Genomic DNA, 15,139 nt, shown 5'->3' with positions numbered 1-15,139 from the left:
AACGCTGTGCGTTACAGGGAAGACATCCTGCTTCCTCAGGTGGTACCCTTCCTGCAGGCTCATGACATGACCCTCCAGCATGACAATGCCACCAGCCATACTGCTCGTTCTGTGTGTGATTTCCTGCAAGACAGGAATGTCAGTGTTCTGCCATGGCCAGCGAAGAGCCTGGATCTTAATCCCATTGAGTACATCTGGGAGCTATTGGATCGGAGGGTGAGGGATAGGGCCATTCCCCCCAGAAATGTCTGAGAACCTGCAGGTGCCTTGGTGGAAGAGTGGGGTAACATCTCACAGCAAGAACTGGCAAATCTGGTGCAGTCCATGAGGAGATGTACTGCAGTACAGGTTAACCTGTTGAGGCCAGGGGGCAGGATCTTATCCCGGTATTGGGATTCATTGTCATGTGACCATGGCGGGGAATTCAAAACTGCAAGAGTAATCATTTCAAATAATCAAATAATCAACTATTTTCCTCCATTTGAAAGATATATCTCCTAAATCTAACCACGCTGTCCGATTTTCAGAGGCTTTACGGAGAATGCATAAAGTTAGGTTATGTGAGGAGAGTACATTGACAATAGCTGCGTGTAATGTTTAGCCAATTCAAAGAAGGGCATCAACAGACAGAAAACTAGCTAGAATTATGCACTTACCTTTGACAATCTGCATCAGATGACACTCATAGGACATTATGTTATACAATACATGCATTTTTAGTTCCATCAAGTTCATATTTATATCCAAAAACAGCATTTACAGTCGCGGTGAAATTCAGAATTTTTTTCGGCTCGAATGCTCCCAGTGAATCTAGCATTACAAATCACGGAATTACTATTCGAAAACATTGGTAAATTATAATATTGTCATTCAAAGAATAATATATTATCATCTCGTAATTGCTACCGAATGGCCAGATCTCAAAATAACTTTACTGGGAAATCACATTTTGCAATAAACTTGGTACTATGCTAACAACAATAAGCTATAAGCTAAGCTAAGCTATACCGTTAGCATTAGCATCATCTAATATCGATAATAACATTCTAAATATCCCCTTACCTTTGATTATCTCCATCAGAAGGCGCTGCCAGAGATCCCAGGTCCAGAACAAATGTGGTTTCTTTTGACAAAGTTCATAATTTATGTCCAAATAGTTAGCGTTCAGTAGGCTCCCACAAAATGAGGTGGGCAGTGTAAAGTCACGCCGAAAAGCTAAAGAAAACCTAGTAAATAATCTATTTACGTTTCTTCAAACATGTCAAACGTTGTTTAGCATTAATCTTTTGGTCCATTTTTAACGTGAAACATCAGTAAACATCAGTAATATTTTCACACAACCTATCAAGTGTCTAGAATAAACGATTATGACAAAGACACTCTTCTCAGATTTATGCGCAGGCGCAAAAAATGAAGTGATGACGTGTCAACTTGTAAGCATTCTAATTCGGTCTGTATTCATCACAGATGCTTCAAACAACTTTCTAAAGATCGTTGACATCTAGTGGAAGCAGTAGGAGTTGCGAACTGAATCCTTTCTCACTGTGGTATCTGTAAAACAATGACACTAAATAGTACAGTCACAAAATTCTCATTTTTTTTAATCTATTTTTCACAGGTTTTTGCCTGTGGTAATAATATGCATATCCTAGCTTCTGAGTTGGTGTAGGAGGCAGTTAAAAATGGGCACATATTTTTTTCAAAATTCTCAATACTGCCCCCGTGGCCCGTAGAGGTTAATGCAGCTGGTGGCCACCAGATACTGAATGTTACTTTTGATTTTGACCCCCCCCCTTTGTTCAGGGACACATTAATTCATTTCTGTTAGTCACATGTCTGTGGAACTTGTTCAGTTTATGTCTCAGTTGTTGAGTCTTGTTATGTTCATACAAATATTAACACATTTTAAGTTTGCTGAAAATAAACGCTGCTGACAGTGAGAGGACGTTTCTTTTTTTGCTGAGTTTATCAATCATATGGGCCATATCCACAAACCCTAGCTATCCCAAATCACTCTGTTACCCCTTAAGGCGTCTGCATGCTTCCCAGCTGAAACAATTTGGTTGAGTTTGTGCATATATGACAACATTCTGTGACGTTTTTTTTCGCTTTGGACTTCGGTGAGGGTTTTTTCGGCTGTTAGGGCACACATTATTTTTCTGGAGGCAAACCCGAAGTTTGGAGCCTAAGTTTACGCCTCTTTGTACTGTGATTGGTCAACAGTACGTAAATTTCAATTAAGTCTGTATTGTCGTTCAATGAAAGACGACTCATTTTCATTCATAGAAAAATCCTGCACCAAATGTCTTAGATGTAAAATTGTGCGACTAAGAACTCTTCGGCAAAAATGTAAAAATGTATGACCGACTTCGTGAGTTATCTTCGATTAATGTGTATACTGGCTATGGAGTCTCAAAATGGACAACCTGTACTATTGTTGCTTTTTTCTCATTTTCCAAGCAAAGTTATTTTAAGTGAGTATGCGAGCACACTTGTTCGGTTCAGCTAGCCGAGTTCGGCTAAGGGCCAGCCGAAATGAAAGCATGCTGAAGCCTGTACTTGTGTACAGATGCTGTATCTTCATTTGACCCAGTTTCTCACAGCAGGAAAATAATCCTGCAGCAACAGGACATTTTTATTATTATGTGGATTATAAATGAGGCGTCTCTATAGACCCGGGTTCGATCCCAGGCTGTGTCACAGCCGGCCGTGACCGGGAGACTCATGATGTGGCACACAATTGGCCCAGCACTGTCCAGGTTAGGGGACAGTTTGGCCGGCCAGGATTTCCTTGTCCCATCGCGCTCTAGCGACTCTTTCTAGCAGGCCGGGCGCCTGCAAGGATGACACATCGGTGTGGCTGGCTTTCGGATTAAGCAAGCAGTGTGTCAAGAAGCAGTGTGGCTTGGCAGGGTCGTGTTTCGGAAGATGCATGGCCCTCGATGTTCGCCTCTCCCGAGTTCGTAGGGGAGTTGCAGCGGTGGGACAAGACTGTAACTACCAATTGGGGAGAAACAGGGATTAAAGTAAAAAATGAAAAAAATATGCCCAACATATATCATAGAAGCTTGTAAAATCTTCTGTTGTTCAAATTACTTTTTTTTCAAAGCACAGATATTTAACAGATTTATGTGTGATTGTTTATTTATTTGTGTGGTGTGTGATGTGTGTCTTCCAGGTGCCATGTTCAGTGTGGATGGAGGACAGTCCAAGGGTCAGCAGGGGTCCGCGTTGCTCAGGAGCCCTCTCTTCCCTCCTCCCCTACGGAACTCTCCATGTGAGGTGAGAGCAAAGGAGTGTTCTTTCTCCTACACACACACACACACACACACACTCACAGACAGGGAGACAAAAAGAAACACACACACACACGCTAAGCCCTCCTGTTGTGTGCAGATGTGGTCTTTTAAGTCTAAGCGAACAGACTTACACAACCTCTGTGTCCCAAATGGCACCTTATTTCCTTTCCAGTACACTACTGTTGACCAGAGCCCTATGTAGGGAATAGCGACAAAGCGACAAAGTGTGTATTAGCACATAGAGAACAAACAAAACATGAATGAATGGACAGACAAATTATGTAAGAGAGGAGTGTCTGGAAGCAAACAGGCACACTGTGAAGAAAAATACTGTAGTGTTTCTATTGAAACTGGTTTGAAAAACTAAGTTATTGATAATGGCAGTATTGCTGAATGACTGAACATTCATTTTTAGATATAATAAGAAGAGTTCTCCTTACTTAATACATCTAGATGTTCCGCTAGCGGAACACCGCTAGCTATCCAATGATAGGGCGTGGCGCGAATTACAAAACATTTTTCAAACATATGACTATTTTACACCATTTTAAAGACAAGACTCTCCTTTATCTAACCACATTGTCCGATTTCAAAAAGGATTTACAACGAAAGCAAAACATTAGATTATGTCAGGAGAGTACCCAGCCAGAAATAATCACACACCCATTTTTCAAGCTAGCATATAATGTCACAAAAACCAAAACCACAGCTAAATGCAGCACTAACCTTTGATGATCTTCATCAGATGACACTCCTAGGACATTATGTTATACAATACATGCATGTTTTGTTCAATCAAGTTCATATTTATATCAAAAACCAGCTTGTTACATTAGCATGTGATGTTCAGAACTAGCATACCCACCGAAACTTCCAGTGAATTTACAAAATTACTCACAGTAAACGTTAACAAAAAACATAACAATTATTTAAGAATTATAGATAGAGAACTCCTTTATGCAATCGCTATGTCAGATTTTAAAATAGCTTTTCGACAAAAGCACATTTTGCAATATTCTGAGTACATAGCCCGGCCATCACGGCTAGCTATTTTGACACCCACCAAGTTTGGCACTCACCAAACTCAGATTTACTATAAGAAAAATTGGATTACCTTTGCTATTCTTCGTCAGAATGCACTCCCAGGACTTCTACTTTACACCCAATGTTGTTTTGGTTCCAAATAATCCATAGTTATATCCAAATAGTGGCGTTTTGTTCTTGCGTTCAAGACACTATCCGAAGGATGACGCGTCGGCGCATATCGTGACAAAAGAATTCAAAATATTCCATTACCGTACTTCGAAGCATGTCAAAAGCTGTTTAAAATCAATTTTTATGCGATTTTTCTTGTAAAATAGCGATAATATTCCGACCGGGAGACGTTGTTTTCGTTCAAAGACTGAAAATGTAAAATGGACTCTTCACGTGCATGCGCGTACCCGTGTCATTGTTCTCAGATCGACCACTTTCCAAATGCGCTACTGTTTCTCGCCAAGGGACTGCAGAGTCATCATTCCCCGTTCTGGCGCCTTCTGAGAGCCTATGGGAGCCTTAGAAAATGTCACATTAGAGCAGAGATCCTCTGTTTTCGATAAAGAGGCTATAGAAGGCCAAGAAATGGTCAGAGAGGGCACTTCCTGTATAGAATCTTCTCAGGTTTTGGCCTGCCATATGAGTTCTGTTATACTCACAGACACCATTCAAACCGTTTTAGAAACTTTAGGGTGTTTTCTATCCAAAGCTAATAGTACACGGAAACTCTCTTGAAACTGTTTCAGCCTTCCAGAGACTTGAGACTGGCACGGAGGTTCACCTTCCAGCAGGACAATGACCCTAAGCATTCTGCTAAAGCAACACTCGAGTGGTTTAAGGGGAAACATTTAAATGTCTTGGAATGGCCTAGACAAAGCCCAGACTTCAATCCAATTGAGAATATGTGGTATGACTTAAAGATTGCTGTACACCAACGGAACCCATCCAACTTGAAGGAGCTGGAGCAGTTTTGTCTTGAAGAATGGGCAAAAATCCCAGTGGCTAGATGTGCCAAGCTTATAGAGACATCCTCCAAGTGTCTTGCAGCTGTAATTTCTGCAAACGGTGGCTCTACAAAGTATTGACTTTGGGGGGGTGAATAGTTATGCACGCTCAAGTTTTCAGTTGTTTTGTCTTATTTCTTGTTTGTTTCACAATAAAAAATATTTTGCATCTTCAAAGTGGTTGGCATGATGTGTAAATCAAATGATACAACCCCCCCCAAAATAAATTTGAATTCCAGGTTGTAAGGAAACAAAATAGGAAAAATGCCAAGGGAGGTGAATACTTTCGCAAGCCACAGTATCTTACATACAACAGGCTTTTAAAGGACAAAAGAGTTTGGCCAACACCATGTTTTCATTTTTGTCATGGAAAATATTTGGCGATACGGGTATCGTCACAGACATAGGATGCACAAGGAGAGAATCTATGGGAGACAGAAAACGGAAGGGAAAAAAGAAAGTGAAAGAGAGGAGAGAGGGGGACATAAAGTGGGCCTCTGAGCGACAGCTACTGAGATATGTCTGAAGTAAAGTTCAGTCCTATAACAGTGCCTAAAGCTACATTCTAGCTAGCCGAAGTCAGCAGTTCCTTGTCACGGGTCTAAAGATTAGCCATGATTCCAGATTAGCACCTCAATCTCTCTTTACATGACCCTGAGCTGTCCAATGTATCCTACCTGTCTGCTTTGTCTGCCGCAGCACCCAATCTCAAGAGTAGATTGGCTTGGGCATTAGTAGCAGATCATGTCCATCTTCAAGTAATGCCGGACATACACGGTTTGACTTCTATAATCTTGATGTCAGGGAACTTCTCACAGTTTTGCAAAGGTAAAATCTGTATCAATGACAATTAAGTGAGGGAGTACACTGTGATAGAAGACCTTGTACTACACATAGAAATTATAGTTTACATTTTGATTCGAGGGAAACCATAGTCAGCTCTGCATATTGGAGAGACAGAAATATAGCATTTAGACGGGAGTATTGTTGTTCCATTAGATTGAGAAAAATATGAGCAATATGAATAGGGAAATTTGTACGACCTGGTGTACAGCTGAGACAATTTATGAATCTGTAGGTGTAACTATAACTTCCATTTAAAGAAAGATACCCTCAGACTACCTCTACAGTTTTATCAATTGCAATGTTTAGACCCAAATGTCTTCCATGAAGGTCTGGCTGGAGTAAAACCTTTCCGATCAAAATATTACACTGCTTCTAAACTAGTAATTATGACAGTATAACATCACAATCTGATGATTTGAGATGTCAATGTGTGTCTCAGTCAAGTCCTATTCAGACTCATAATATAGCTTGATTTCCCTAACAGGTAAGGTTCTGGATGTGTTCCGGAGGTGGCCAGAGGTGGGCGCTATCTTTGTGGCTGGTGGAGAACAGCACAGGACCAGAGGAGCAGCGCAGACTGTGGCACTCTGCCAGCGAGCCCAAGACCGAGAGAGGCTGGAGACTCATTATGCTTCCTCTCTACGGACTTGTTGACTGGTACGGCGAATCAAGTTGCTCCATTGACAGACTGAAAAGTGATTTGGCCAATCACGGCCTTTGGAAAAACAGAGTGCAGTGTATGAATATGTAACACGGTCAAAATGGGGCACTGCTTCCTTAGATTGTGAGATCATAGAATCATACTACAATTGAAACATGCATCACGTCAAATCATAAAAGAACCAGCAAACCACAACGATGCATGTGCTTGTGTTTTTTTGGGATGAAAGAAAATACATATCGCCTTTCAGGTCCAAAGACACAGTAATGAATAGCGTGTTTCTTCAGTTCTTCCTTCCGAATGCACATTTTCAGTATTTACATTCCATTTTAAGATGAGCCTCCCTTTCAACATGGGTCCCAATGGGTTTACTTGCCCTATACGATGGGCCTGCTCACTGTATCACCCTGTGGTTTTAAAACAGGGTAGTAAAAATCGATAGAGACCTCCATTCATCCACCTTTTCCTATAATTAGCTATGGCACTTGATTTTTCAGTTCTTCAGTGTGAAGAGCTGAAATAAAAAATTAAAGAAAAAGAAGGAAAAAGGTTGGATGACTTGTTTCATCTCGGCGTGCTTGATTGAGCTCTCTTTATCATTGGAGCCAAGCTAATCATAGTCTTCAGAGACTGATTCAATTTCTATTTACGGTTTTATGGAGTTTGTTCTGCTCACGTTCTTAATTAAAAGGCATGTCCTTGCACCTTATGAACTCAAGTGGATTTTCTCACAAGCAAACTCCCAAATGAGTCTTAATTTTGATAGGATTTTGTTCCGTAACAAAATAAAAGGAAGTATGTGGATGTCTTCAGATTTGGCTCCCAACAGTAGTCTGCCATTTATATTCTCTCTCCTCTGTGTTCTGCAAATGGAAGAGAAAAGAGCGGTAGGTGAAAGTCACTGTTACTCAGAAAAATGATGTTTTTTAGAAAATGGGTTATTCTACCAACTCTATGTGGCGCACATGCCTGGGAAAATAGGTAATTCATTGTAGTAGATTCGTACATTCAGTACAGGGTCACAGTAATGTAAATTGTGGTCTTTGTGGTCATCCATCAGTGTTCTATTATTTCCAGTTTCTAATAGCACACTATTATGACATATTCTACTGTAGTACTGGCGTAAAACTCATTATTCAGGTTGCGATCAACAATGTTATTTTTGAAGTATGTATTTGTGCTAGTAGAATACTTGAGTTATGTCCTAAAGAAGGATAAGGCAGTGATATCATACATCTCAAGATACTGTTTGGAAGTATATCTACACTCATTATAAATACTCTATCTTTGGGTTTGATTCAATTCGTATTGCCGAAGTTCAGCGCTATAGCACGCTTGAAATTTTAACGTAATTTCCATTTGAACCAGCATATGCAGCTTTTACCGCGGAACAACTGCCATTAAATGTAAATCGTGCTACAACGCTGAACTTCAGAGTTATGGATTGAATCTAGCCTTTTTTCTTATCCTAGACTTGAATGATACACTTAATTAAGGAAGTGTATCACCACCGGAAGCAGATATACTTCATCTTCCCCTAATCTCAAGGACTTGAGTGATGCAGCTTGTGGTCATTGATGTTGTGTTCTAAATCCAGATTGTCTCTACTGTTCAAAGATCAGATTTGGTTTCTCCTCAGGTTCTGGCTCCAGTTCAGCGCTGACAATGGACTTGGTCCAGGATCAGCCATTTGTCTGGATAATATCTCCTTCAGTATGGACTGCTTCCTGGCCTGTGAGTATTTCATTGATGTTCTACAGCACACAGAATTTGTTATTTGACTTAAGCCTTTATTTTTTTATGACAGACAAAACAAGGGCTTTAGACCCAATCAACACATAACAAGTAATACATTCATATCTCCTCAACTTATCCACAATACCCGCTTACAGATGCCGTATCCTGCACAGCAGTAAATGCACCCTTCTAGTGTATTCAAGGTTTAAAAAGGATTCTAGAGTTTAGAATTTCCACTATAAAATGTTAAAATTGATTTGCTCTAACGAGACATGTATCAACCCCTACCAAAAAATGCCATTAATTATAATCCAAATTATAATTCACATTTCCTATTGCTGTAGGATGATTTTACTGCTGTGAGAAACTGGAAACTATACTGGACAAAAACATAAATGCAACATGCAATAATTTCAACAATTTTACTGAGTTCATATAAGGACATCAGTCAGTTTAAATAAATTAGGCCCTAATCTATGGATTTCACATGACTAGGTAGGGGTGCAGCCCTGGGTGGGGATTGGAGGGCATAGGCCCACCCACTTGGGAGCCAGGCCCAGCCAATAAAATGAGTTTTCCCCATTAAAGGGCTTTTTTAGACAGAAATACTCCTGTCCGGGTGACTGGTCTCAGACAATCCCACAGGTGAAGAAGCCGAATGTGGAGGTCATGGGCTTGCATGGATACATGTGGTCTACGGTTGTGAGGCCGGTTGGACGTACTGCCAAATTCTCTAAAACAACGCTGGAGGTGGCTTATGGTAGAGAAATTAATATTAAATTCTCTGGCAACAGTTCTGGGGGAAATTCCTGCGGTCAGCATGCCAATTGCACGCTCACTTAAAACTTGAGACATCTCTGGCAAAACTGCACAGAGTGTCCTTTTTTTGTCCCCAGCACAAGATGAACCTTTTTTTACCTTTATTTAACTAGGCAAGTCAGTTAAGAATAAATTCTTATTTTCAATGACAGCCTAGGAGCAGTGGGTTAACTGCCTTGTTCAGGGGCAGAACAACAGATTTTTACTTTTGCAGCTCGGAGAGTTGATCTTGCAACCTTTCGGTTACAAATCCAATGCTCTAACCACTAACCTGTCTAACCTGTCACCCCATGTAATGATTATAATGTTTAATCAGCTGATGGATTATCTTGGCAAAGGAGAAATGCTCACTAACAGGCATGTAAACAAATTTGTGCACAAAATTTGAGAGAAATAAGCTTTTTCTGCATCTAACATTTCTGGGATCTTTTATTTCAGTTCATGAAACCTGGGAATAACACTTTACATGTTGCATTTATATTTTGTTCAGTATAAATACGGCGTCTGTAAACAGAGTTTACTTGTTTAAAGCAACAATTCCAGACTTTCAATAGCAGAAGACAATTAACAATTTATTTAAGTAAATTAAGAACATATTATTATTTACATTGACAATCTGTCACAATTATAGTGAGAAATTAGAAATCATGGCTGTAAGCTTCAACTATATGTTAAAATATCTACATTTTTGGCCTGTTTTATTTTTTGGGCTGCAGTGTATAAATTCTTCATGATGTTTACCAAAAATACAATCAATCATGCACAAATAACTTGTCTGTATATGCCTTGATATCTGAGAAGGATTTTCTCCTACTATGTCCATACTTTAACGATTTTTATGTTCTGGTTATGTATTTGAACAAAATACATAATAAGCACATAATTTTATATATCTTACCCTCTAGCCCAGCTCTAGACAAAATACATATCTTGAATTATGACTAAAGTCAAACATTGACATTATTTACTTATTTCTTCACCTCTGGTATCCGTGGTGATATATACACTTATCTCTCCTACAGTATATCAGTATAGACAATCTCTCACTGTCCACGATATGGGTGAATTCCGGGAGCTTAAGTGTCCACATATTCTCATACATATTAAAGGTCAAAACTTGTCTTGCCTTTCCCGCTTTATCCATAATGATAATTGGGATGTTATATCAGTGGAGAAACAAGAGCGTCATGACACTTGCATCTCACATTTGGAATAAAGAAAAGAGAGAAAGACATGCTCTGTATCCCTCTGTCTTTCGCTAACTCTCTAAAGTAACTGCTCTAACTGCCCAGAATAGCAAGCTGGGGAGCTCTGCCACTGATGCCGCTTCGAAGACGGACAGTGAGTCAGTCATTAAGGAAAAACAGGTGTAATTTAAATGACGAAACCTATCTGCTTTGCTTTATCTTGGCCAGGTCGCAGTTGTAAATGAGAACTTGTTCTCAACTGGCCTACCTGGTTAAATAAAGGTGAAATAAAAAAAATATAAAATAATGCTCAGTCAGGTAGGCAGGAAGTAAATTATGAATCGAGCTCTGGCTCTGATAAGGATATGAATTCATATTGAAACAGGAATGGGGTGATTGTGTAGTTCACTGTTATTCATATAGTATTAAAACAGGTGTAAAAATGGGCCACAGTACCATTGCAATCTCCCTATATCAACACTACCTCATATGTCCCACTTTATATGTATATACTTTATTCTAGTCATGGCTCATCTTTTATAACTACTGCTGTACACACCTTTTCAGTTCACATACTGTCCATACTGTCTGTCTATACACCATTCACATACATATACAGTATATTTATATTCCGGACTCTGGTCCAGAATCTACTTTTCTGCACTTCTATCCGTTTTGCGATGGGGTTTAGTACCATGTATTTACATACTGTAGTTGTTACACTGTTTATACACACTGCATATTTATTTATATTCTGTGTTCTTGACATAGCTGGCTCCCTCGAATATATCTTCTGCTGTACCTATCATTCTTAGTACATCTTGTATAAATGAATCCTGTTTATATACACGTATAGACCGCATTAGGATTACTGTTGGATAATGCTATTTGAGCTGTTAATTGGATTCATGCCGACATTTCTTGATTTCTTGTTTTAAAATCAAGAAATGTTTTATTATTTGTGCACTGGTTTGACATTTTACTGCATTGTTAGGAGCTACTGTAGTAACACAAGTATTTTGCTGCACCCACTATAACATCTGCTTGTCACGGCTGTTATAAGGAACGGACCAAGATGCAGCGTTTTCGTAGTTCCACAAATTTATTGACCGTGAAACTAAATGCCATACATAAATAAACTTGAATTACAAAAACAACAAACCGTGACGCAGAGAGGGAAAAAACACACTACTCAAAATATAATCACCCACAAGGACAGGTGGGACAAACATCAACTTAAGTATGGCCTCCAATTAGAGACAACAACAACCAGCTGCCTCTAATCGGAGGTCATGCCAAACAACAACCCACATAGAAATACAACAACTACAACCTGAACATAGACATACAAAAACAGATCAACACCCCTGTCACGCCCTGACCACTCTACCATAGAAAATAACAACTTATTATGGTCAGGACGTGACACTGCTAAACTTTGTACATGACCAAAATAAATGTTGATTATCTTTGATTTTAGGATCAGTCTATCTACAGTGCCTTCAGAAAGTATTCATACCCCTTGACTTTTCCACGTTTTGTTGTATTGCAGCCTGAATTCAAAACTGATGAAATATTTTTTTCATACAATACCAGATAATGACAAAGTGAAGACATGTTTTTAGAAATGTATTCACACCCCTTTGCTATGACTCTCCAAATTGAGCTCAGGTAAATCCAATTCCTTTGATTAACCTTGAGATGTCGCTATAACTTGATTGGAGTCCACCTGTGACCAATTCAATTGGACATGATTTAGAAAGAAACCCACCTGTCTATATAAGGTATCACATTTGACAGTGCATGTCAGAGCAGAAACTATACAATGAAGTCCAAGGAACTGTCCATAGATCTCCAAGAATTGTGATGAGGCATATATCTGGGGAAAGGTATAAAACAATTTCTACAGTGTTGAAAGTTTCCAAGAGCACAGTGGTCTCCATCATTGGGAAAAGGAAAAATATGAAACTACCCAGACTCTGCCTAGAGCTGGCTCTGAACAAACTGAGCAACCAGGCAAGGACCTTGGTCAGGGATGTGACCAAGAACCACTGACAGAACTACAGAGTTTCTTGATTGAGATGGGAGAACCTGCCGGAAGGACAACAGTCTCTACAGCACTTCACCAATACGGGCTTTATGGGAGAGTGGCCAGACGGAAGCTACTCCTGAGAAAAAGGCACGTGACAGCACGCCTGTACATTGCAAAAAGTCACATGAAAGACTGAGATCATAAGGCAAAAGATTATGTGGTCTGATGAGACAAAAATGTTACTATTTGGTCTGAATGCAAAGCGCTATGCCTGGAGAAAACCAGGCACAGCTCATCACCTGTCTACACAATCCCTACCAATGAGAATAGTGGTGGCAGCATCATGGTGTGGGGATGCTTTTCAGTGGCAGGGACTGGGAGACTGGTAATGATAGAGGGAACAATGAATGGAGCCAAATACAGGCAGGAAAATCCTTGATGAGAACCTGCTTCAGAGTGCAAACAACCTTAGACTGGGGTATATTGTGTAGATTGGTAGATTGCATTTAATCCATTTGGAATTTGGGATGTAACACAACAACATGTGGAATAAGTCAAGGGGTATGAATACTTTCTGAAGTAAATGGGTTGACATTTTCCAGGAAATATTTGTGCACCAGTTTTGTTTTCGGAGTAATTTGCACATTAACACAGCACTGCAGCATATCTATCTCCTCCAGATGGCATCTAATCTGGCCTGGGTATCCACTACAAAAACCCATACTTGTTGTTGTCAAGTTTTTATCACCTATCAATCAACTGGGAACGATATTGGGATAAAGTGACGCTAGGCTAATTGCAAATATTTTTTTTAAGAGTGTCAATACAGGACTAAGATCAAATCGTACTACACTGGCTCTGGCGCTCGTTGGATGTGGCAGAACACAGCCGAGAGCTGCCCAGTGACACGAGCCTACCAGATGAGCTAAACTACTTCTATGCTCGCTTCGAGGAAAATAACACTAAAACATGCATGAGAGCACCAGCTGTTCCGGAAGACTGTGTGATCCGCAGCCGATGTGGGTAAGACCTTTTAAACAGGTCAACATTCACAAGGCTGCAGTGCCTGACGGATTACCAGAACATGTACTGCGAGCATGCGCTGACCAACTGGCAAGTGTCTTCTGGCAAGTGTCTTAAGTTTAATCCACCTGAAAAGACAGAACAAAGAATACAACAAATACTGTGGTTAAACTCAAATATACTAATTGATAAAAAAAAAATAATTGATGAAATGTTTAAAAAAGGTATAATTTTAGGGAATGATATCATAAATAGGACTGGTGGAGTTATGACACACATGCAGTTAACACAGACATATGGAAAATATGGAAATGTCTGCTCTACCCAAAATTACAACCAACTAATTGCAGCATTACCACAAAAATGGAGGAGGCAAGTTGAAGGGGAAAAAAGGAACTTGTCTGTCGGCCCTGCATTAAAGAACGTAAATGGTTAAAGAAAAGTGTGATAAATAAAAACATATACCAATTTAATTTAAGGACCAAAAAATGTACAGATGTGCCATATAAATTGCAAAATAGTTGGGAAGAGATTTTCCATGGCACATGGTTTATGAATTGACACGCAAAACGTCGGATTCAAAACGTTGAATTGTTCTATTTAAATTACATACAAAATTCTTGCAACCAATAGAATGTTATATATATATGGGGGATACAATCTTCCCAGCTCTGCAGATTTTGCTGTGAGGAGGCCGAGTCATTAGATCATTTATTTTGGTATTGTCCATATGTAGCTCGTTTTTGGTCACAGGTCCAGGAATGGCTGAAGTATTGCAACATTTGCCTAGAACTAACGCTGCAGATATCAGTACTGGGTGATTTTGAAAAGCCACAGTCAATCAATCAATAATATAATAATTATTTTCACAAAAATGTTTATATTTAATTTACAATCTGTCGAAGCTATGAGAATAGAAAGGTTCAGTACTTTTGTGAAACATCACAGCACAGTTGAAAAATATATGGCAAATAGAAATCCAAAATGGATGGTGTTAAGAGATAGATGGAAGGGGTTGAATGGAGCTGAAGGGTGGGACTAAAAACAAGATAAACAATGTAAAACATACGGGGTCTGTAAAATGTATATAGGTTCAGAAATGTTGTGAAATAGCACCGTTACAAATAGAAATCAAACTGGATGGACATCAGAAATAGAGGAAGGACAAACAAACAAAATATAACTATTGTAAAATACATTGTGTCTGTAAAATATGTATAATATGTATAAACTGAAGGTAGAAGCCTAAGTGTTATTGTTTATTAGTTTACTCCAATTGGGGGAAGGGTGGTAAGGTTTGCGGGAATAATAAAGGTATAGTCTAAAAAAAGTATGTATATCTATACAGGTATGTGTATGTATGAATGTTTATGTATGCATATGTATGGGTATGTACGTGTTTGTATATGGACATGTATATTTACCCCAAAAAGATATGGGGGATTGGAAATGATGCAGACAATTACATTGATGGAAGCAGCAATCTTTCCGCAATA

At 39.3% G+C, this 15,139-nt stretch overlaps 1 protein-coding gene across 1 annotated transcript in view; it reads left to right on the top strand.

The window, feature by feature from the left end:
* The window catches only part of LOC115202792 (ALK tyrosine kinase receptor-like), a 217,754-nt gene that overhangs the window by 34,740 nt on the left and 167,875 nt on the right, over nucleotides 1–15,139 (top strand). The window contains exons 4-6 of the mRNA XM_029766822.1: nucleotides 3,179–3,282; nucleotides 6,669–6,841; nucleotides 8,485–8,579. Of these exons, the coding sequence (XP_029622682.1) occupies nucleotides 3,179–3,282; nucleotides 6,669–6,841; nucleotides 8,485–8,579 (372 nt within the window). The remainder of the gene's footprint in view (nucleotides 1–3,178; nucleotides 3,283–6,668; nucleotides 6,842–8,484; nucleotides 8,580–15,139) is intronic.

This window comes from Salmo trutta, chromosome 12 (assembly GCF_901001165.1).
Source record: "Salmo trutta chromosome 12, fSalTru1.1, whole genome shotgun sequence".
NCBI lineage: Eukaryota > Metazoa > Chordata > Actinopteri > Salmoniformes > Salmonidae > Salmo > Salmo trutta.
Note: the sequence above shows the minus strand (reverse complement) of the source record. Positions and strands in the feature narration are given on the sequence as shown.